At 61.2% G+C, this 23,100-nt stretch overlaps 3 protein-coding genes across 5 annotated transcripts; 2 read left to right on the top strand and 1 right to left on the bottom strand.

The window, feature by feature from the left end:
* Positions 1 to 525: 525 nt before the first annotated feature.
* On the top strand, positions 526 to 3,750 carry BLOC1S1 (biogenesis of lysosomal organelles complex 1 subunit 1). Its single transcript, XM_077913259.1, has 4 exons — positions 526 to 618; positions 1,062 to 1,134; positions 3,201 to 3,333; positions 3,563 to 3,750. The coding sequence occupies exons 1-4, from the start codon at positions 558 to 560 to the stop codon at positions 3,671 to 3,673; spliced, it is 378 nt and encodes a 125-aa protein (XP_077769385.1). The 5' UTR covers positions 526 to 557; the 3' UTR covers positions 3,674 to 3,750.
* A 147-nt stretch (positions 3,751 to 3,897) lies between these two features.
* On the top strand, positions 3,898 to 11,401 carry RDH5 (retinol dehydrogenase 5). Of its 3 annotated transcripts, none has more exons than XM_077913256.1 (5): positions 3,898 to 4,544; positions 5,123 to 5,468; positions 5,691 to 5,949; positions 7,951 to 8,114; positions 8,376 to 11,401. In XM_077913256.1, the coding sequence occupies exons 2-5, from the start codon at positions 5,159 to 5,161 to the stop codon at positions 8,597 to 8,599; spliced, it is 957 nt and encodes a 318-aa protein (XP_077769382.1). In that variant the 5' UTR covers positions 3,898 to 4,544; positions 5,123 to 5,158; the 3' UTR covers positions 8,600 to 11,401. The 3 variants fall into 3 exon arrangements, with proteins under 3 accessions (XP_077769382.1, XP_077769383.1, XP_077769381.1); XM_077913257.1 differs by having other exon boundaries at positions 5,142 to 5,468; XM_077913255.1 differs by having other exon boundaries at positions 3,898 to 4,115; positions 4,415 to 5,468.
* On the bottom strand, positions 9,914 to 12,829 carry CD63 (CD63 molecule). The gene is made up of 8 exons (XM_077913258.1): positions 12,705 to 12,829; positions 12,232 to 12,307; positions 11,266 to 11,454; positions 11,000 to 11,074; positions 10,802 to 10,897; positions 10,552 to 10,692; positions 10,240 to 10,323; positions 9,914 to 10,072 (listed from the first exon to the last, which is right to left on the bottom strand). Exons 2-8 carry the CDS (start codon positions 12,295 to 12,297, stop codon positions 10,007 to 10,009), a joined length of 717 nt encoding a protein of 238 aa, XP_077769384.1. The 5' UTR covers positions 12,298 to 12,307; positions 12,705 to 12,829; the 3' UTR covers positions 9,914 to 10,006.
* Between the last annotated feature and the right edge of the window lie 10,271 nt (positions 12,830 to 23,100).

The raw sequence follows: 23,100 nt of genomic DNA on the forward strand, positions 1-23,100 counted from the left end.
TTAAAAACATCCCCAGGTGGTTCTAATGGTTAGCCAGGGCTGAGAACTACTGATTTAACTCCATCCCCTTATTCTACTAGGAAGAAAACCAAAATGCAGAGCACCTGCCCAGAGTCTCGGCACGTTGGCGCGCGGTGCACCGAGAGGCTGCGGCAACAGCAAGGATGCGTTGGGGAGGTTTGTCATTGTTGCTTGTTGGAGTTAGTCTTGGCATCATCTGTCTTTAGTTCGGGGACGTGTTACATGCTTTACCTTTTACTGTGACAGCAGCACTTACTCTTCTGGTAAGACCGAAAGGGCTCGCATTCCCTGACCACAAAAGGACAGAGCTGGGATCAGACCCCGCGCGCTCGGCCCGCGAGGCCGCCAGGAGGCCGGAGAGCGACTTCTCCGACGCTCCCCCAGCCGCGCCCCGACAGCGAGCCGAGCGCAGCCCCGCCCGCTCCGCCGCGGGAGCCGCCGCCCCGCCCCCGGGCCTCACGTGACGGGGCGGCCACGTGACCGCCGCCGCCGCCGCCGCCGCCGCCGCCGCCGCCGCCGCCGCCGCCGCCGCCGCCATGCTGTCGCGCCTGCTGAGGGAGCACCAGGCCAAGCAGAGCGAACGCAAGGAGCTGCAGGGTGAGCCGCCGGCCGCCCGCCCTCCTGTCCCCACGGCCTGGCCTCGGCGCGGAGCCTGGGCCTCGAGTAGCGGCCGGGCCCGGGCGCCGCGGGCGGGTGGGGGCGCTGTCCGCGGACGACGCGTCGTCCGCCCGCGGGAACGGCCCCGCGCGGTGCCCGTCGGCCCCGGAGCCCCGGCCCGAGCGCGGGGAGGACGCCGGTGACGGAGGGGCCGTGGGCCCGGGGCCGCGGGAGTGCGGGCGGGACCCGGCCGGGCTGCGAGGCCGCGGGGGGGCGGGGGGCTGCCACGCCTGGGCGCCGCGGCCGCCCCTCCCCCGGGCACCGCCCCTCCCCCCGCCCCCGGACGGCCGCCGCGGGGGTTCCGGCCGCGAGCCGACACGGGCCGAGCCGGCGCCGGCCTTCCGGCAACCGAGTCTCCCCTCGAACCCTTTCCCCGCTGCCAGAGAAGAGGAGGCGGGAGGCCATCGCCGCAGCGACCTGCCTCACGGAAGCGCTGGTGGATCACCTCAATGTGGGGTACGACCGCCCCTGCGAGCCGGGCGCCGCGGCCTGGCAGTCACACTGCGCCCCAGGCCGCGCCCCGGGCCGTCCCCGCCCCTGCCCTGCCCCCCCTCCCCCCCCCCCCCACCGCCGGCTGTACGGGAAGAGCTTGAGGCCGCCCTGACCCCTCAGGTCCAAGCACCAGAGCAGCCGCAGCGGCTGGAGAAGCAGCCAGCTTGCCCCTCCCCACAGGGACCTCCCTGGTGCTCACAACCTCATGCCATCTGCCCCCCTCCCGTCCCCCTCCCAGTCCAGCTCTCACGTCGGCAGGAGGGCACTCTCCCTCCTGCACCAGAACTTGCCCCACCTCCTTCACCTCCCACCCTCTGGCAGGCCCAGGGAGCAGCTGGCAGGAAAGAGATGGCACAGCTGGCGAGGGTGAGGGCAGAACCGACGCCAGGAGCTATGGCACAGCCAGGCTGTCTGCTCCCTTCCTTCCGGGGCTCCCGAGACACCCCCCCCACCCCCCCGCCAGTCCTATGTGCCAATGCCAGTAACAGCGGAAGACCTGGGAAGGAGCAAAGACTATTGTCTCTTGACCCTGAGGGACCCAGAAGAGTGCTGAGATAGATGGTGATGGGAAGGAAAGGGGCTGCACGATGCCTTCCACTCCAGATCAAGCAGAATGGCTTGGTTGTGCATCCAGAAACTGAGTCACCCAAGTGAGCCATGCAGGCACTGTCTTCTTCATTACTCATCTCTGGGGATGATTAGGGGACAAGAAGGCTGTGGTTGGGGCCTCTGATCTCTCTCCCCTCCAGACTTCTCCCATTACTCGGTGTGAAAGAGGGAGGTCCACAGGAAAACTAGGATTTTAGGAACTCCCAGGGGAATCTCTTAAAGTGTTAGGAGCCCCTTGCTACTACTGTTTCAGCTCCTACGCTATCCCCTGCTGTCTCCCAAGGAGGAAGGATGGGGTCTGCCCCCTTTTCCTCCCTCCCACATGGGCGCCTCCTGGGCTCTGCTGTGAGACTGGCCCAGACCTCTCCCTCTGCTCTTCCTTTGCTAGGGGCCGGCCACCCCTCTCAGCTTAGAGGACAGCTAAGCCAAAGCCAGATTAGAAAGGGTTTTGTGTTGCTGCCCACGAGTCCTCTCATTCCCTGGAAAGGAAAACAAAGGCTCAGTCTATCTCAGCCCCTGTCAGGTGTCCTTCCCATTCTCTTCACCCACGCCAACCCCTTGCCCCCTCCCACCCCCACAGATTCCAGGGTGGGGGTGGGTGGGCACTGGATGTGGAGTCCCCCAGATGACCTAGAGCTTTAGGATGGGGAGTGAAAGACCCACCAACCAATGAGACAATAGTTGTGGGATGAGGAGATTGGGGAAAGGGGGACAGGGCAGGGCTCCGGGGATAGCAGCCTCATGGCAATAATGGTAACTGCAGCCTACCTTGATTGAGGAGAAAAAAAACTGCTTAGAATAGAAGGAAGAGAAGGAGGGAGAGAGAGAGCGTGTGTGTGTGTGTGTGTGTTCACTCATCTGTGTGAACTGATGAAAAAAGCACTGAGAGTCTGAGAGAGCCAAGAAGCAGCCCTTGGGATATCTTCTCTTGACCCTGAGTTCCTGGGGAGGGGGGTGCTCTCCCATCCCACCCCAGATTCAGGGAGAGGCCCAATTTCCCTTCCCAACCTCTTGCACTGATCCCTAGGCTTCTGAGCACTGCCAGATGTGGCCCTGCTGCTGGGTTTCCCCAGCTTCTCTGCGCCCCCTCTACCCTCCCAGCTTCTTCCCCAGGGATATTCCCACCAGGTTTATCCTCCCTTCTCTCACCCAGCTGTAAGAGTTCCTTTGGGGGGTAGGAGATGGTAAGTTTTCGGTCAGTTCCCAGGGAGGCTCTCCTGGGAATCCTGGGAGTGAGAGGAAGAAGCTGGTTCATTTGCATGTACAGCAGTCATTTGCATCACCCCCAAGAATGGCCAAAATCATGAGGTTCTCCCCATCCAGGCTTCTGGCTGCCCTCCTACCGTTGCAGTGGAATATTAGTCCTGGAGACCACTCCCCACCAGCTGGTGAGTTGATCTCATCCCTCTTCCAACCTCTAGTGTGGCCCAGGCCTACGTGAACCAGAGAAAGCTGGACCATGAGGTGAAGACCCTACAGGTCCAGGCCGCCCAGTTTGCCAAGCAGACAGGCCAGTGGATCGGGATGGTGGAGAACTTTAATCAGGCACTCAAGGTGGGCCATGCTCCATCCTGGGCCCCTGCTTCCAGTCAAGTCAGCTCAGGCCTCAGGTTAAAAAGGAACTGAGGATGGTTCCCAGAAATGCTATCCGTGTCAGAGGAGCTAGAGAGATAAAAGTAGTTGGTGGGTTCAGGCAAAGTCCTTTCTAGGGGACAGATCTGCCTCCTTAGAACCTCACTCTACCCACCCTGATTCCCAGCCTCCTACCTCTTCCCCTTCCTAGGAAATCGGGGATGTGGAGAACTGGGCTCGGAGCATCGAGCTGGACATGCGCACCATTGCCACCGCACTGGAATATGTGTACAAAGGGCAGCTGCAGTCCGCCCCCTCCTAGCCCCCCTTCCCTTCCCCCCACCCCGTCCCTCCTACCTGGGGGAAGCTGATAGGCCAAGAATAAAACACAAGCCCCCATTTCTTTGTGGTGTGTTTCAAAGCTCTGCTAGACCAGCAGGGTAGGCAGGAGTGGAAGATTCGAAGACTGTTTACCCAAGTGACAGTTACCTTTTGGGTAAAGGGTGGAACTAGCTTGCACCCCTCTTTTTCTCTTCGGGCCTGGGGCAGGTGCATGCTGGGTAGGCAGAGGGTGGAAGTTTCCCACACCTCCCCAGAGAAGGTCAGTGGGCCCTGCCCCAAGCTTCCTAACTCAGGACTTCAGTTTCCTGCAGAGCAGAAACATGACAGGAGGCAGGCGTGGTCCTCGCTCTGGCTCTCTGCCGCTCCACGTGCTCGCGCCCTCTCCCGGCCTGGTGCTAAGCAGTGTCATGAGTCTGGACCAGGTTGGAGATTAATTCTTGGGCATGGGGGCACTTCGGGGCTTGGAAGGAGGAGTGACTGGGCCAAGGTCACCAACAGAGGGAGTACCCGCCGTCCTTGACATATCCCTCCTCCTGGTAGTCCGTGACAGAAGCAGTCGGGCACCCGACTAGAAGAGACAGCCAGGAAGGGGGCCTGGGCACGCCAGGCCTGCGCCAAGCCTGGGCTTCAGCTGCCAGGCTCCAGCTTCCCTGGCTCCTCCTCCCAGCCCTCCCCCCCCCCCCCCCCCGCCCCACGTACACTTAATACTTCTGGGACCCAGGCCACCCGCTGCGGACTTTGGCATTAGCTGTAGCTAGTGTGGAAGCCCGGAAAGACTGGGAGCAAAGTCTATCAACGAAGCAAAAGAAGGAGCTTCAGGCACCGTCCTGCCTGCTAGCTCTCCTCGGGAGGTAAGCAGGACACTGGGAGCCGGGGGCTCTGAGGGGGCTCTCCTGGGATCGCACCGATTGATAATTCAAAGCCGTAAGCTCTTCATGTGCTTCCTCACACGCTCTCCCCTTGACCCTGCACAGCTCCCAGGGGGGCCATGGTGGGTGTCGGCCCCGCCGCTAGAATAGAAAACAGGTTGAGACATGCAATGAGATACTCAGCATCACGCAGTAAGTTTGGAGCCAACAGGACTAAGGTGCAGGGCTCTTTGCCCTGTACAGGTTTCCAAAGAGAAGGCCCGGTTTACATTTAGAGTCTAGATGCCTCTAGCTTAGCAGGGAGGGGAGACAGCAAACCAGGTTCCTCTGCTCCTGTGCAGCACGTCTGCACACAGGCCCTGGCGACTCTGGCTTTAGTTAAGGTCGCCACACACTCGGGGTCTGCCTAGAGCTGAGCTTTGCTTAGGTGAAACATGGTTTGCCAGTTACCTACCAGGCAGGTAATTTCTCAGTCTGCTCAGATCAGACCTCCAGCTGGGGAGGCTGTTAGGGGCAAGGAGTTAAGAGCCAGCATGAACTACACAAGTCTTCCTGCCCAGCCTCGGCTGCCACCTGCAGGTCACTCGGGCTCCGCCATGTGGCTGCCTCTGCTGCTGGGAGTCTTGCTCTGGGCAGTGCTGTGGTGGCTCAGGGACCAGCAGAGCCTGCCCGCCAGCGATGCTTTCGTCTTCATCACCGGCTGTGACTCAGGCTTCGGGCGGCTTCTGGCACTGAGACTGGACCAGAGAGGCTTCCGAGTCCTGGCCAGCTGCCTGACCCCCGCGGGGGCAGAGGACCTACAGCGGGTGGCCTCCTCCCGCCTCCACACCACCCTGCTTGATGTCACTGAGCCCCAAAGTGTCCAGCGGGCAGCCAAGTGGGTGGAAACACATGTCGGGGAAGCAGGTGAGTAGTGGGGGGGGGCCCCAGGACTGTGGTGCAGGGTGCTCGGTTAGGGGGCAATGGGAACCTGGAGGGCCTGGGTGGGGAAGGAACATGATCCGGACACAGAGCATCAGAAAACTAGAGTTTTCCCTGCATGGAGCCTGCTGCTTTCTCCCTCTGCGCCTCTCTCTCTGTGTCAGAATGCCTTACCCACCCTATGGTATGTGTCTCCTCTCTCCACAGGGCTTTTTGGTCTGGTGAATAACGCTGGTGTGGCAGGGATCATCGGGCCCACCCCGTGGCTCACACAGGATGATTTCCATCGGGTGCTTAATGTGAATACGCTGGGTCCCATCAGGGTCACCCTTGCCCTGCTGCCCCTCCTACAGCAGTCCCGGGGCCGAGTGGTCAACATCAGCAGTGTCTTGGGCCGCCTGGCAGCCAATGGTGGTGGCTACTGTGTCTCCAAGTTTGGCCTGGAGGCCTTCTCTGATAGCCTCAGGTGAGGGGTGCAGAGCCCTGGGCAGCCCTGCAGAGATGATGAAACAGCATAGTGGGATGCTGAGGAGGAGACAGCGTAGGGCTCAACTTCATGGGTTCAACCCCAGCCTCCTCTCATGGGAGCTTTGCGACCTTGATAGGTTACTTCTCTTTACCCCAGTTTATTCCCCATCTGCTAAATCTGGATGAGGAGACCTGCTTCATGGGTGCTGGGAGTGACATGAGGTACCTGTAAGGCCCCCGCAGAGCCCGGCACATAGAAGATGCCCCAAGAAGCCCTGCTATCATTATTAGTAATTTTTTTTTTTTTTTTGAGAGAGGGTGGGGGAGCAGGGGAGCGGGTGCACAACAGGGGGAGGGGCAGAGGGAGAGGGAGAAGTGGACTCCCCGCTGAGCAGGAGGCCTGATCCGGGGCTGGATCCCAGGACCCTGAGATCATGACCTGAGCCAAAGCCAGATGCTTAAGCAACTGAGCCACCCAGGTGCCCCTAGTGTTATTAATAACTGTTTTTTGTGATGAACTAGTACCTTTACAGAACATTTTTCTCATTTATTTCTCCCAGCAGCCCTCTAAGGGATAGGCATTAATATCCTCAGAGTAACGTAACTTACCAAGACCACACAACTAGTTGGTGGAAGCGCTGGGACTTACTCCCAGGTCTGTTTGCCCCTCATCTTTATGTTCTCCTGCTGTTCATCTTTTTTTTTTTTCTTTATTTTTTTTTTTTAAGATTTTGTTTGTTTATTCATGAGAGACAGAGAAAGAGGCAGGGACACAGGCAGAGGGAGAAGCAGGTGCTCCACGTGGAGCACGATGCAGGACTCGGTCCCGGGACTCCACGCTCAACTGCTGAGCCACCCAGGTGCCCCTGTCCTTCATCTTTAAACAATAATGTTCAAAGTCCCATGAGCACAAAAGACTCTTGGCAAGTACCACACGGGAGCAGGGCCTGAATTTTGAACAGTGCAAGTACCCCCCAGCCACCCCATCTTCTGTAGGAAACCTGCCTTCATCACCATCACTCAACAAAGAATTTCAGTCATGTGCTTTTGTCCCTATCCCTTGGTCTTTTAACTTTCCTATCAACATCATGAACACATGCTTCATACTTGGATTTCTGTATCCATGTCAAGGGGGTTGAATGTGTCTCTGCGGGCTCCCCAGCAAATACCAGTCTACACCCTTCCTGTTGAGCACTCAGGACTCAACCCTGTGTTCTAGGACTAGGGAATGGGGTTCTAGGTCAGGAGTTGGCAAACCGGTTCTCAGGCCAAATCTGGCCAGTCACCTACGAGCTAATAATGGCGTTTACATTTTTTTTTTTTAATTTATTCTTGAGAGACACAGAGAGAGGCAGAGACACAGGCAGAGGGAGAGGCAGGCTCCCTGAAGGGAGCCCGATGTGGGACTCGATCCCAGGTCTCCAGGATCACACCCTGAGCTGAAGGCGGCACTAAACCGCTGAGCCACCCGGGCTGCCCACATTTTTTTTTTTTAAGGATTATTTGAGAGAGCGCATGTGCCAGGGTGCGCATGGGGGGAGGGGCAGAGGGAGGAGAGAGAATCTCAAGGAAAGTCCATGCAAGGCTCCATCCCTTGACCCCGAGATAACGACCCAAGCCAAAGTCAAGAGTTGGATGCCCAGCGTACTGAGCCACCCAGGTGCACCTGGTGTTTACATTTTAAATGGTTACATTGCAAATGGTTATGTAAGTACCTACCTGTTACTAATTTTTAGGCCTGCATTGCCAAAAATATTTATTGTCTGGCCCTTTAAGAAGGGTACTGATCCCTGTTCTAGATCATAGAGTATGAAGAAAAAAAAAAAAAAAAAACTCAAAAATAACTGGTCACTTGCCCCACTCTGAGGATAGCAGGGATCCCCTTCACCTTCAGGACCCCTGTCCCTGGTCTGTGATAGCTTTCCCATCTTAGCCCCCAGCCTCATGTCCCTTTCCTATAAGAGCAAGAACCCAGAAACCTTCCTCTATCCCCATCCAGGCGGGATGTGGCTCATTTTGGGGTCCGAGTCTCCATCGTGGAGCCCGGCTTCTTCCGAACCCCCGTGACAAACCTGGAGCATTTGGAGAACACACTGCAGGAGTGCTGGGCACGGCTACCTCCCAGCACACAGGCCCACTATGGGGAGGCCTTTCTCCCCAAGTGTGAGTATCGGGGCCCACACAGGTATATGAAGGGAAAGGGAAATGTCAGAAAGGCCCTCCTACACCAGCCTGCTGGGAGAAGGTGGGGGTCAATGGGATGCCACCGAACACTCAGACTATGGAACCTGCCTGCCTACCACACTGGGGAGGGACTAAGGATCCCTCTCACTTCTGGGGACCAGCTCCAGGACCCAGAAGGTGGGGCCTGAGATGGGCTGGAATGGGCAGGGACACTGATTACAACCACCTCCTGGGATGTAGACTTGCAAGTGCAGCAGCACATCATGAGCCTGATCTGTGACCCAGACCTGACCAAGGTGAGCAGGTGCCTGGAACATGCCCTGACTGCTCGTTACCCCAGAACCCGGTACAGCCCAGGCTGGGATGCCAAGCTGCTCTGGCTGCCAGCCTCCTACCTGCCAGCCAGCCTGGTGGATGCTGTGCTCACCTGGGTCCTTCCCAAGCCTGCCCAGGCAGTCTACTGAATCCAGCTGTCCAGCAAGAGATTGTTTTCTGTCCCCACCCTGGTACTGCCTGGTGGCCTGCACAAACTAAGCACTCAATAAATGTGTATTGTTAAAAAAAAAAAAGAAAACACCGTAGGTGGGCAGAAATGAAGTTGCCTGGTGAGAGACTGGCCCCATTTGAGAGCTACCCCTTAGGCTGACTTCCTGCCCAGGGTCTCTGGCCTGTTTAGTATGTGCAAAACAACCAGCAACCACTGAGCATCTGCCCTCCCCTCTGACCACCTGTCTGCAGGCGCTCTTTGGAGCTGCACCTGGAAGAATGGACATCAGACGGCACTGGTGGACATTTCACTTCCTTTCAGTTCACTGTTGGGAGTGCCAGTGGCCTTACCTGTTTTTCTTGGGAGGGAGGGAAGGTGGTAAAGTGGGGTCAGGGCAAGGCTGGGTGGTTTCCAAGGGGAAAAACAAAAGGCAATACCCACTTAAATTATCCTTGTTTTTTTTTTTTTTTTTTTTTTTTTTTTTTTTTTTTTTAAAGATTTGAGAGCGAGTCCAAGCAGCAGGGGATGGGCAGAGGGAGAGAAAACTCAAACCGACTCCCCACTGAAGGGGAGCCCAACCTGGGGCTCAGTCAAATAACCCTGAGATCCTGACCTGAGTCAAAGTTAAGAGTCGGAAGCTCAGGGGATCCCTGGGTGGCTCAGCAGTTTAGCGCCTGCCTTTGGCCCAGGGCCTAATCCTGGAGTCCCGGGATCGAGTTCCGCATCAGGCTCCCCACATGGAGCCTGCTTCTTTCTCTCTCTGCCCCTCTGTCTCTGTGTGTCTCTCATAAATAAATACATACAATCTTTAAAAAAAAAAAAGTTGGACACCCAACCAATTGAGCCACCCAGGAGCCCCTACATTGTCCTCTAAGAAGGATGGACACAACTTCTCACCACCCACAAAGGAGCCAGGCCCCCTTTGCTGGAGGGAGTTGCTAGGCCCTCAGAGGTGGCCAGAATAGGAGGGGAGAGATGTAGGTTTGGGATCACCTCTCCCAGGTAGCACCTCTGGGGGGAATCCCTTTGACTTTTGCAGGAGGTGGCTTCCTGCACGTTGCAGCACATGGCTACGAGACAGGGAGGGCACTGGGCCCCAGCCTCCTCCAGGTCCCCACTTTGACTGCCAGCCCACCAATGCCTTTAGCGAAATCCACCTTTCCTAAACAGCCCCCCCCCCAAAAAAAATAAGCCTTTCTTTCCCAAGGTGCATATAGAACAAGGTCCCAGAGAACAAATACGGGTGAGCAGGAAAGGATAAAGTATCATTCTTCGAGATAAACTGAGACTATTTTTTCAGTCTGAAAAAATAATCCGTTTAATTGAAAAACCTGGAGTGTACTATCCCACTCCCTTAGATGAAGGGGCTGAAGAGACCAGACCCCTACATGACTTCATAGCCACTTCGGATACTCTTCACGAGGCAGCAGGCGAAGACAATTCCCAGTACCTAAAAGCAAAGAGGAGTCAGAAAGGCAAAGTATCCCAGGCCCACTCAGGAGACCCCAAACACAACCAGGGGCCCCAGGTTCCCCAGGCCAGGACTTCCCTAGCACCCTCCTCCCACTGCCCCAATTGCCCAGATGCCCCAGAATGAGTCCCAAGGGGGCCTCTCACCTCCACGAAGGCAATGCCCAGGGCCGCTGCAGCCACCACCAGCACATTGCTTCTCAGCCAGCCCCCAATCTTCTCCACGCAGCCCTGAAGGACGGTGGGCACACAAGCGAGAACGGAGTCAGAAACTTCCCACCCACCTCTGCTCCATCTGGCTCTCCCCCGCTCTGCACCGTTCACCGCACTGCTAACGTTCCCAGATGCCCTCCGCATCCCAGGGCCCCAACCCTCTCCACCTCCATCCCTGGGCCCTCTCAACCCTAGAAACCTTTCCCAAGTTTTCCCAGTCCCCTGCTATCTCAGCTGCTTCCCCACCTCAGAGTAGATATTCTTCACATTGAAAGAAATCCCACAGTCCTTCGTGACATTGATGCAGCAGGAGTCAGGGACCTGGCCCTTGGGCATGAGAGAGACGGTCTGCCAGTCTGTGTAGTTAGCGGCCCCGCAGCACTTAAACTGCAGGACGAGAGAAATACAGGGCAGGGGCTTGTTACCTAAACCTCCGCCTTCGACACGGAGATGAGACTCTTCCTCCCCGCTAGCCGCTCCCAGCAAGCTCACTCACATCCTCCTGCATCCTGTCCAGGATCGAAGCCGTGTGGTTGTTTTTCTGATAATTCTTCATCTGCTCCCGGAAGTCCTTATTAAACTCTGACATCACCTGGGAGCAGGAAAGAGCATCGTGGGGGTCAGACTTTAGGGCACGCGCGTCCCAGAGCAGCCAGCCCTGTGAGGCAGGGCCCTCCGCTTCCTCCCCGCTTACCTTGTCTCTAAACACATAGCCAGCGATGGCTGCGGCCACCTCCACCAGCATGATAAGGGACAGGAAGATGGCAAACTGCGGGCACAGCGGACAGGGGTCAGGTGTGGAGTCCCGGTGAGAGTGGCCTGCTGTGGCCCAGCCAGCCTCTAGCCCACTCAGAGAGGTTCTCCTCCCCCACCTGCCTCGCTTCGCCCCTGGATCCCCCTCTCCCTAGAAGCGCCTCCCAGCAGGCCCAGGCACCCACAGCGGCCCCACACCCGGCTCACCGTGATCATAAGACAGTAGTTCTCCTTGCAGGCCCCACAGCAGCCCACAAAGGCCACCAGGAAGAGGAAGGCGCCCACTGCAATGATGACCACGGGCAACAGGGAGCCAGGCGTGGCCCCCTGGACAATGGTCTGACTCAGGACCAGCTGGGCCCCTACACCCACGGCGATGAGCCCCACCGCACAGGCCTGTGAGGACAGGTCAGGGTTAGGCCGGGCCCACCAGCCATCAGGCCTCCGCGCAGGGGGCAGCAGGTACGCCCAAGCGCAGACGTAGCCCCACCCAGGGAGACGGATTCGCGCGCCTCCAGGAAGGATTGCAGGGAAGGAGGACAACCCGTATCTGCCCCCACAGTTTGATCAAATGCCAACAGAGAAGTTCCCAGAAAGCCCTGACCCCAGGGCATGTATCCTCACCTAGAGTGGTACTTCCTCCGGGCCTCTAGGGCGCCCAGGCGCGCCCCAGCCGCAGCCTCCCGGCCTGCCCTACCCTCATCAGTTGTGACGGGGCTTCCTCAGGCCACAAGGCCGGGGGCGGAGGGGACAAGAAGCAGAGGCACGAGTGGGGCCCCTCCCCGGACAAAGAGCAGCGTGTGAGGCCGGGAGGCCAGGACGGGAGCAAACCGAGGTGGGCAGAGGCCTTTCCCACCCCCGGCAGCCGACAGGAGCCCGGGGAAGCAGGGAACGAGGGGGTGAGGGGCAGGGCAGGCGGGGTGCGGGGGAGAGGGGGCCCCGCGGCGATAGCCATCAGGCGGCCGTTGGCCGGTTGCCCCACTGCCCTATCACAGCGGTTGGGTCACCGGACAGGAAGGGCCAGAAGGGGCGAGGGGGAGGGTGCGGCGCGCCCACGCCGTCCGTCCTGGGTCCGCACCGCCTCGGAGGTCCCCGAAAGCTGCGGCGGTGGGCGCGCTGCGGCCCCCGGCTCGTCCTCCCGCGTCCGGGCCCCAGGGCCCCCTTCGCACTCACGCAGAAGGCCAGCAGCAGGACGTAGAGCAGGAACTTGACACACTTCATTCCTCCTTCCACCGCCATGGCTGCAGGCCTGCGGGGGGCGCCGGTGAGGGGCGTCGGGGCCCCCGGTCCCGGCCCCTCCCACCCGGAAACCCGCGGTCGGGGCCACGTCCCCAGCCCCCTCTCCTCCTGGGCCCGAGGGCGGCGGGGGCGACCGCCGCCCTCCCGCCCGGCCCCGCCCCGGCCCCAGGGCGCCCTCCCGGCCGCAGCCCGCCCCCGCCCCGGGCCCCCGCCCCCGGCCCCGCGCTCCCGGCTCCCCACGCACGGTCGCCGCCGCCGGGGCCTCCGGAACTTCGCGAAGTTGCAAAGTGGCGAGGGCTCGGGAGTGCGGCGGGCCCTGGGCTCCGGGCCGAGCCGCGGCGGGGGCGGCCGCCCGCGACCCCGGACCCCGGACCCCGCCCGCACGCACGCCGGGCCCGCGGCCTCACCTGGGCTCCCCGACGCTGCGCTCCGCTCTCCCGCCGCCGCCGCCGCCGCCGCCCCGGGCTCTTTAGCGGCGCCCCCCGCCTGCGCCCCGCCCGCCCGCCGCGGCCCCGCCCCGGCTCCAGCCCCGGCCCCCCCTCCGCCCGGGCCGCCGGCCTCCCTCGTGACGCGGGAACAGCTGCGGCTTGAGTCACCCGGCCGCCGAGGGGAGGGCCGAGCCCCCCGCCCGCCAGGGCCACGTGGCCCCTGCCCGGAAGGCGCCCCCCCGCGACGGAAGGCGGCGGGGCTGGGCCGCGGGGCCCGGGGCCCCTGGGCTGGGAGGGCGGGGCCGGCGGCCCCCGACTCCGTGCGGTGCGGACCCGGGTTACGCTGCGAGCCGCCGGGCCGGGCCGCGCGACGGGAGGTGCTCGGGAGGCGCCCCCGCCCCCGACCCGGCTCCCGGCCCGGCTGAAGCCCCCGCCCCGCGTCGGCAGAGGGCGCTGCGAGCTCCCTGGCGTCGGGTGCAGGCGGTCGGGAAAAAGCTTCCAGAAAGTCCCTGGCCTCACATCCCGGGAGTCCCCCAACCTTTGCAGCGGGCGCCTCGCCTGTGGGTGCCTCGCCTGTGGGTGCCGGCCCGGCCTCCGGGCTGCGGGGGGGTGGGGGGTGCTGAGCACCGCAGGAGGCCCTCGGAGCCTGCGCCCCCCTCTAGGGGCGGTTGACGCCTCTGTGCCCCCGGCGCGCCGGGCTCGGCCGCGGTCTGGGGAGGCTGCGCAGGCAGGCCTCTGCCTTCTGCAAGTGCCCGGCCCGGCCTCGCGGGCAGCAGCTCGCAGCCCCGGCTGGGGAAGGGGCGGGGGCGGCGTCCGGGGGCGGCCTCCAGCTGCCCCCAGCTATCCCCTCCAGCTGCCCCCCCCAGCTGCTCCCTCCAGCTGCTCCCCCAGCTGCCTCCTCCAGCTGCTCCCTCCAGCTGTGGCCTCCAGCTGCCCCGTCCATCTGTGTCCTCCAGCTGCGGCCTCCAGCTACAGCCTCCAGCTGCCCCCACAGCTGCCCCCCCCCAGCTGCCCCACGTCCAGCTGCCCCCCAGCTGCCCCTCCACCGCGCCGTGGCTCCCAGGCCGGACGTGACCCCGAGAATCCGCGCTCCGCGGCCGGGTCCCACCCCGTCGGGTCTTAGGTCCTGACTCAACCGCTTCCCGAGTCTTCTGTACCCGAAGAGGCAAGAAACTGCAAGAGCAAAAGGCAAGCGATGGGGGCCACAGCCTTGGAGCGAGCTGAGCAAGCGCGTTGGGGGCCTGGCTCCTCGCTCCCACGGGCAGGCCGCGAGGAGCCGAGGAGCCACGTCGACGCCCGGGGAACCGAGAGGGCTCGGCCTGGGCCCCGCAGCCCGGGAGCCGGACCCCCGTGTGACACCCGCGGCCTCCCGGTGGCGGGTGGACGCTCTCGGCGGTGGCGGGCGGTGCATCTGCCCCAGAGGAGAAGGAAACCCCTTTGCACCACGAAAGTGGGTGGCAGTCCCTGAGGGGACTTCAGAGGATAAACAAGCTCTGGGTTCAGAGACAAGGAAAGAGCCAGTGTAAAAAGGGGGGCTTTGAAAGTCCCTGCAGGCGGGATTGGCCAGCTCGAAGGGTCAGGAGAGGTCCGCGGCCGAGTGTGGCAAACTTCAGACACGGAACAGCCCACGGCAGTGCTTGGCCTCTGCTGAATCTCTGTTGCAACAAATGAACTGGGAAAGACATTTGGGGAAGAACTGAGGAAATCTGAATATGGACTGAGAATCAGACGTGAGAAACCATAATTTTGTTAGCTACGATGACAGCATGATTAGAGAGAACAATCACTCTATTTTTTAAAAGATGTGCACTACAGTATTTAAAAGTGAAGTGTCGTCTTTAGCGCCAGCCTGCAGCCCGCAGCGTGACCCCGGGGTCCCGGGATCGAGTCCCGAGGCCTGCTCCCTGCGTGGCGCCTGCTTCTCCCTCTGCCTGTGTCTCTGCCTCTCTCTCCTTGTGTGTCTGTCGTGGATAAATAAATTTTTTTTTAAGGGAATACTTCACAGAACAAAAGATGAAGCAAAAAGCAGAGTCTTGGGGTGCCTGGGTGGTTCAGTCGGTTAAGCACTGGACTCTTGATTTCAACAGCTCAGGTCATGATCACAGTCATGAGATTGAACCCTGCACCAGGTGCCCTGGGTGTGCGACCTGCTTAACATTCTCTCTCTCTCTCTCTTTCATGAATAAATAAATAATCTTTAAAAAATAAAGGCGGTGAGGAGTTTCAGAGAGGGTAAATTATCTTGGGGTTGGACCTACTTTGAAATGAGGAGGCGGGTACCTGGCTGGCTCAGTCAGAAGAGCATGGGACTCTTTTTTTTTTTTTCTTTAAGATTTATTTGGAAGAGAGCACGAATGGGAGAGGGAAAGAGAATCTCAAGCAGACTCCACGCTGAGCAGGGAGCCCCATGCAGGGCTCAATCTCACGACCCTGAGGTCATCACCTGAGCTGAGATGGAGTTGGATGCTTAACCCACTGAGCTACACAGGCTCCCCAGTCAGGTAACTCTTGATCTCAGGGTTGTAAGCTCAACCCCCATGTTGGATGTAGAGATTGCTTAAGAAAGAAAAGAAAAAGAGAAAAGAAAAGAAAAGAAAAGAGAAAGAAAAGAAAGAAAACAAAAGAAATAGCAGGGGGCCCAGGAGATAGTTGAGACAGCACAGCCACCATCCAAGGGAGAGGTGATGGAGGCTGGAACCATGGAAGGAAGGGAAGTCTGGGCAGCATTTCAGAGGGTAAACAAAGGACTGGATGACTTCTTATCTGTAGAAGTGAGAGGAAGTAGGAAAAGTGTGAGATGACTCAGAGCTTCTGCACTTGGGTGCCCAGGGGAGAAGGTGGTGGTCACCCGAGGCAGGAGGCACCCACTGGGGATGTGAAACTCGGGAGAAAGATAGTCAGACTAGGGAGGAAAAGTGATATGTAAATTCATAGATGCGTGAGGGCCAGAGCCAGAGAGAAAAAGACAGGGCTTGGGGGAACCCTTCCATCCCAGGAACATGTGGGAGGAGTCAGTAGCCTGTAAGGGAGCCCGAGGGGAAGGGGGCTGCAGAGCTGGGTCCCCAGGCTCGGTACTAGCATTATACACATTAGCTCATTTGCCCCTCGGGACAACCTTTGAGATCTGGATGATTTGTCCCACTTGAGAGATAAAGAAGCTGAGACTCCAGGACACACAATGACATGCCCAAAGTCCGGCCAGTAAAGGCAGTGTTAGAATTGGAACCCAGACCTCTGAGGATTCCAAAGCCTGTGTTCTTCAGCTCTCTCTTGGAGGCCAAGAGGAAAGAGGACTTCAGGACAGGAGGAGGGGCCTGCTCAGGCCAGGAGCACCAGGAATACAGAAAGGTCAACTTGAGTGAGAAACAGAGAAAGCCATTGGATGGGGTGGCCTTCAGAGTGGTGTCAGGGCAGGATCCGGAGCACCTGCTGCACCCAAGAAGGGAGGAGAGGGAAATGGAGACATCCAGGTGGGCAAGCGCAGAGCTGGGGTGAAGGTCAGGAGAAGGGGGGCCTGTGAGAGGAACCTGGGGGAGCGCAGAGCGGTGGCAGCAGCGGTGGCAGCAAGGGGAGAGAAAGGACGGTGCAGGGAAGACGGTAGGGCCGGGGACACCCGCACCCTCAGACAGTGTGGACCTGGCCGGAGGGCAAAAGCCCATGCCCCGTGCCTCGTCAAATCCACAGAGATGGGGATCCCTGGGTGGCGCAGTGGTTTGGCGCCTGCCTTTGGCCCAGGGCACGATCCTGGAGACCCGGTATAGAATCCCACGTCGGGCTCCCGGTGCATGGAGCCTGCTTCTCCCTCTGCCTGTGTCTCTGCCTCTCTCTCTCTCTCTCTCTGTGTGACTGTCATAAATAAATAAATTTAAAAAATTATTTAAAAAAAATCCACAGAGATGAGCGTGGAAAGGTGGTTACCGGGGTGGAGGGGGGAGGAATGGGGAGTCAGTGATCAGTGGGTTTCAGTTTGAGATGGTAAAGTCCTGGAGAGGGACGACACCTGGGTGGCTCAGCCGTTGAGCGCTTGCCTTGGGCCCAGGGCGTTGAACCTGGAGACCCCGGATCCAGCATCGGGCTCCCTGCGGGGAGCCGGCCTCTCTCCCTCTGTGTCTCTCATGAATAAATAAATAAATCTTTAAGCAAACAAATAAATCCAATAAGGGAGGCCCGGGTGCTGGCTGGCAGCTCCCCGACTGCAGGGCTAGATCAGCCCAGGGCCAAGGCCAGAGCCGCCCTGCTGAGCGTCCCCGGTGTGGCCCTCTCGGTCTCCCCCAGCCGCCAGGGCAAGACAGGTCACAGCGCCCCAGGACCCCGGAGAACAGCATCAGGGCACAGTCACCTTACATCCTCCCTGTGAGGAAAGCAAGGCTCTGGGGCGCCTGCAGGTGAGCGACACTGGGACTCCGGGTGTGCACCCCTCACCCCAGGTGGAGACCGCAGCCCTGGTGCCCCCCCACGCTCCACTTGGCAAGAATGGGGTGACCGGCTAAACTTTCACCTTCCTGAGCCTCTGCTTCCTCCCAGTTAAGCAGGAGGGAAACTACTCCCTCCCACACCTCCCAGGGCCCTACATCACTGGACACTTGTAAGGCTAGACCAAGGAATTAAAGGGACCAGTTTTGTTACCCTAAGCCTTCGTTGCCTTGAGGCTCTAGCGTACTTGGTTTGGGGCTCCAGGAATGAAAATAATTTTGCCTTGAGAAATAACTGGACTCCAGTCCACTTGCCGTGCCAAGGGAAGGGTTGGGTGGGCCAGCTCAGCCTCTCTCCATCCCTCTTCCCACCTTGGCCTTGGCTGTGGGCCCAGCTCTGGTTCTCACCCCACCCCCCACTGCCCAGGCTCCAGCCTCAGCACTCTGTCCCTGTCCTTGCCCTGCCCTGCACCTTGCCCCCCTCCACCCCCGACCGACTTCTGGCCCCTTATCCTCCCGATCTTGTCCAGCTGCTGTCCCAGTCTCCTTACTGTTGCCTGTGGGGTCAAGTCCAGGTGCCCAGATGGGTGTGAGCAGGGCGGGCAGCCCCATCCCATGGCATCTTCATGCACCAGGAGGTCGGCTGCTATGTGGTTCTTTTTTTCTTCTTTAAGATTTTTATTTATTAAAAAATATATTTATTTATTTATTCATGAGAGGCACACACACAGAGAGGCAGAGACACAGGCAGAGGGAGAAGCAGGCTCCCTGCGGGGAGCCCAATGCGGGACTCATCCCAGGACTCCGGGATCAGGCCCTGGGCTGAAGGCAGACACCCAACCCCTGAGCCACCCAGGCGCCCCTGCTGTGGGGTTCTGATCCAGGGCCACCCAAGGCGGCAGGGTCTCCACCTGAGAATTTTTCCACTTAAGTTGTCCCCTGGGATGGAGCAGATGTGCCATCGGAGCAATGAAAAGAGGCAACGATGGGTTGCGGTGGTGGTTACTTCGGGTGTGGGTCCTTGGGGCATCCGTCCATCCAGTCGTGGAAAGCCCGAACGTGCCAGGCACCGGGACTCTTGAATGAGTAAGACCTGGCTGTGCGAGGCACCCCGGGGAGGGGGGGGTGCTCAGCGGTTTAGCGTCGCCTTCGGCCCGGGGTGTGATCCTGGAGACCCGGGATCGAGGCCCGCGTGGGGCTCCCTGTGTGGCGCTTGCTTCTCCCTCTGCCTGTGTGTGGTCTGCCTGTGTGTGTGTCTCATGAATAAATAAATAAAATCTTAAAAAAAAAAAAAAAAAAGACCTGGCTGTGCTTCAAGGTGATTGCAACCTAGGCACAGGTAAAAGTGCAGTGTGGGATAGGGTGGGCCGGAGGGGAGCCGGGAGGGGAGCCTGGAGGGCGGCCGCGGGCCGCGCCCCTCCCGCAGGCCCCGCCCCCGGCGTCCACACCCCACGGGGCCGCGCGCCTCCGTCCCTCGCGCGGCAGCACCCCGGGTCCTCGCCGCCCCGCGCCGTCTCCTGGCCGTTAGCCTCCCTCCGAACAGCCCCGAGGCAGCGGCCCTCACCCGGCGGCCGTCAGGCTCCGGAGCCCCGGCGTGGGGGGAGCAGGCTCCGCGCAGGCCCCCGCCCCCCGCCCCCCGCAGGAACCTGGGCCCGCGCTGGGGCTGCAGACGCGGCAGGGGCAGGACCCGAGAGGGGAGGGCTGGGGCTCCCGTGGGAGGGGGCCGAGCCTGCCCGGGAGGACGGGGGGAGGGGGCGGCTTCTGGAAGGCCGGCGGCGACCGGGCTGTGCCCCAGGGGTTCCGCGCTCCCGGGCCGGCGCCGCCCCCCACCTCGCCCCGGAGGCGAGCCCGCCGGCGCCCCCGTGCGGCCTTCCAGGGCCCGGGGGCCGAGGTCCGGGGCCCTGGGGGGCCCGCGGGGGATGGCGGGGCTCCGGGCGCACACGAGTCCCCCCGGCGCCCCAGGCTTCGCGGCCGGAGCCCCGGGCCGGGCCCGACGGAAGCCCCTCCGCGCCGTCCCCGCGCTCCTCGGAAGGACCCGAAGAACGGGGCCTCTCGGCGGACGGCACGAGCGGAGGCGGCCCGAGGGGCCCCGGGGCAGGGGTGCGCGGGGCGGGACCCTCCTCCCTCGGTCCCCGGCTGTCCGCGTAACCAGGGCGTCGCTGGCCTTGACCCCGGGCGGCCCGCTCCGCTCCCAGGGCCTCGGGTTCCCCCTCCGAGGCGGCGCCCGCGCTGGCCCCGACGCCGGCCGCGTCCCTCCGGGCGGCTCGCCGGCTTCCCGCCTCGACGCCCCCCTCCGGCCGCGACCCACATTTGCCGGGAGCCAGTCGGGACCGCGAAGACGGCGGGCCTCGCGGTTGCCCGGGCGACGCGGGAGCGGGGCACCCCGGCGGAGGGCGGTTGCCAGGGCGACCAGGGCAGTGGGCGGGGCCCCAGCCCCGGTCCACCCCGCGGGCTGGGAAGGGACCTAGAGGTGCGGGATTCCCCCGGCTCCTCCCCGCGAAGCCCGCGGGGCACCGCCTCGGGAACCGGGTCTGGGGCAGCTGAAGTCCGACGCCCCCGAAGAGACCTCCCAGGGCTTAGATCCTGCAACCCAGGAGACCGAACGGTGACCAAGCCTGAGGGACGAAGGAAAGGGCCAGGGTGTGGGGGGGCTGCAGACGGGAGCAAGGCTTAACGGGTTCTGATCAGAACTTCTCGGACTAGAAGTCTCAAGTGCAAACACGCTGGGTATGCACCCCGGGGCAGGTTTACTCCCGCCTCCGAGGAGCTCAAATTCCAGATGCGACCCCCAGATGGCAGCCTTGTCCACGCGTTGGATTAAGCCGGGCCCTGGAGCTGGTAGGGAAGCCCGGAGGCGGAAATCCTTTCTGTCCCAGGAGCTGGTCCCGACTCCGGCTCTCTGGCATTGGGCAGACACCCACAACTCCTCACGGCCATAAATACCCAGTTTTCTCTCCCCAACCCGGCTCTGACCAGATCCAGTTAACAGGGTTCATTAATTCTTAATTCAAAGGAGCTAAGGAACATATGGTGGAAAATGTCCTGCTCTCTTGGGTCCCACTCACGCTGTAAGGCTGATAGATTGGGGGAATAGCAATGACTAATGACCTCATTTAGAATTGCGTGTCGGGGCGGGGGGGGGGAAGGAATTGTGTGTCAGGCAGTTAATCCTCATAACCTTATGAAATAGGTACAGTATTGTTGTCCCCATCTTACGGATAAGGAGTCTGAGGCAGACAGAGCCAAGTTCACAGAGCCAGAAAAGTGGGAGGGCTGGACCTGGAACCCAGGCAGCCCTGCTCTAGTCTAGAAGCTCTGTGAGAGCAACCTCCCTGCTACACAGAAGGGCGCAGGCGTAGCTAGGAAGAGCAAGTACTCTAGGCGTGGAGTCAGCAATGGACTCCAGGAAGACTCGTGTCTAAAGTCTTGTCTATACTGAAACCTGAAGAATAAATTTGGCCAAGGGACTGGGGAGTGGGGGCAGTAGAGGTAGGAGGGTGTTGTTCTAGGAAAAGGCAACAGCTTATACAAAGATTCAGAGATGATCAAGAGAAAGCAGGTGAAGTCTACCTGCAGGCTTCTGGCCTGGATGACTGTCATTCAGTAAGGTGACAATGTGCCTCAGCAAGACGAGAACACATTTTGGGGAGAGAGAAGGAGTTCTCTATCATATTTAACTCAGTGTTTGAGGTGGCAGGGGACATCCAGATGGCAATATCAAGGAGGCACCTGGCTTGGAGTTTTGGCCGGTACCCTTTATCGGTGTCCCGTCCAGTCTCAACGTTTCCTGAGGAAAACCATCCTCGAATCTGTCATAGGCCTGCTGTTGGAAATGCGCCGGGTGGGCAGCCCGGGGGCTCGGTTGGTTAAGCGTCTGCCTTCGCTCGGGGCATGATCCCGGAGTCCTACTTGGGGGTGGGGGGTCTCCCTCTCCCTCTCAAAAATAAATAAAAGTTTTTTTTAACAAACACACAAACATACACACCATGCTTGGTGAGGAGGTGAAGGCTGGGCCACCTCCTCCAAGGAAGTCAAAGGAGGTGATGCCACCTCTGCTCTCAAGGAGTCTGCACTTTTGCTGAGGAAATGCCACCAGAGGAGTCGTTTGGAGAACAGGCTATGCCAGGAAACGGTGGTAAAGGCAATCACTACTCTAGGAGATGAGGAAGGAGAGAAAAGCATCGGGAAGAGCAGAGGATCCCGGGGTGGCTCAGTGGCTTAGCGCCTGCTTTAGGCCCAGGGTGTGGTCCTGGAGACCCAGGATGGAGTCCCCCATGGGGCTCCCTATATGGGGCCTGCTTCCCCCTCTGCTTGGGTCGGTCTCTCTCTCTCTCTCTATAAAATCTTAAGAAAGAATCAGGAAGAGCTAGCCCAGGAAGGCCACTATACAATCCTCACAACTAGTTGAGGGAAAACGGTGTGATACTCTTTTTATAGATGAGATCGGATGCAACGTTGAGGTGCCCGCGTGCACCCAAAGCAAGGGAGGGGACCGGCTCAATGCATCGCACTGGGCTTCGTTCCTGTTCTCCAGAGAAATGTCGGTTTCTTCAGAGCTCCCGCCTCGCCCTGCTGGTCTCCCTGCTGCAGCCCTGGCCGCCCGCCCCAGCTCCCCCAGCTCCCCCAGCTCCCCAGCCAACTCTGTCCCTCCGCTGTTCCCTCGGGCCCGCCTGCAGACTCTAGTCCAGAGAGGAACCGGCGTCTCTTCCTTCTGCAGGAGAAGCCCAACAGCCTCGGTGAACGTGCGCGCCCCGGGAGCAAGCCAGACCTGATAACCCCGCAGCAAGTTCAACCTATTGGTTGTGGACTGACCTCCAGGCCCCGGGTTCCAGCGATAAACCCGAAGAAACCGAGGCCCGGGAAGAGGACTCCAGAGCCCGAAGCCAAGCACCTGGGGAGCATCAGCCGCGGGGCCCGGGGCCCGCCCCACCTCCGGGCTCCCCCGGCAGCTGGGGTCTGCGGCTCCCGCCTGAGGGCAGACTTCGGCCCTGTCCCTGCGGGGGCCACCCGGCCGCCCCGCGCCCCTGTCCCCTCGGCCTCCCCACGGCCTCCCCAGCTCCGAGGCTTCCTTTTGTCTCCGGGCTCCACAGCCCTGCCCCCACCCGCTCGGGCGCCTCGGGCCTTCGTGCCCCGTGTCCCTCCTGCCCCCAGGCCCCTCCTTCCACCCCGGCCCCGGAGCTCCCCCGAGCCCGGTCCCTGCTGCCCTCCGGGGCGCCGGTGGACGTTTCCCTTGGGCCCCCTGCCCGGTGCTCGCTCCCTGCCCTCGAGTCTCTGCCCCCCGCCCCCGTCTCCGCCTTCCCCTCCCTCCCGGCTGCGGCCTCAGGGCGAGGCCCCCTCCCGGCGCCAAGGTCTCCCAGTAGCTTTCGGCCCCGGGACTCCGGGCTTTGTCCCCCGCGCCCGCAGCCCGCAGCCCGAGCTCTCGGGCTCGGCTCCGCGCCGGGGTCCCCGCCTCGCGAGTGGCCGGCGGCGGCTCCGCGCGGTCTGTCTCTGCGCCCCGGGCCGCCCCCGCCCCGCCCCGCGTCCAGCCGCTCACACCCGCGTCCTCGCTGCCGGGCCCCGTGCCTCCCCGTCTCCTCCCACCGGCGCCCCCGCATCCCCCTTTGTCTCTGCCTCCTCGTCCCCCTCTTCACCTACCTGGGCGCCTGCTCTGTGTCCTGCCCTCTGCGCCCGGCGCCCCCCGGCGCCCCCCGGCGCCCCCCGGCGCCCCCTCCTGCCCTCACCCCGTCCCTCTCGGGGCCCGCGCTCCCGCGCTCCCGCGCTCCCGCCCTCCTCCCTCGCTTCCTCCGCTCTCTCCGGCTCCCTCTCTCGCCTCGGATGACAGCGCTGCCTCTTTTGTTGGCTCCGCAGCCAATCGCGGCCGCTGACGACACGGGGGCCGGGGCTATAAAGGGCCTGGCCCGGGCTCGGGCCCCCCCAGCCGCCCGCCCCGGCCGCCCGCCCGCCCCGCCCGCGCGCCCGCCGCC

The sequence above is a fragment of the Canis aureus genome, chromosome 11 (assembly GCF_053574225.1).
Source record: "Canis aureus isolate CA01 chromosome 11, VMU_Caureus_v.1.0, whole genome shotgun sequence".
Taxonomy (NCBI): domain Eukaryota; kingdom Metazoa; phylum Chordata; class Mammalia; order Carnivora; family Canidae; genus Canis; species Canis aureus.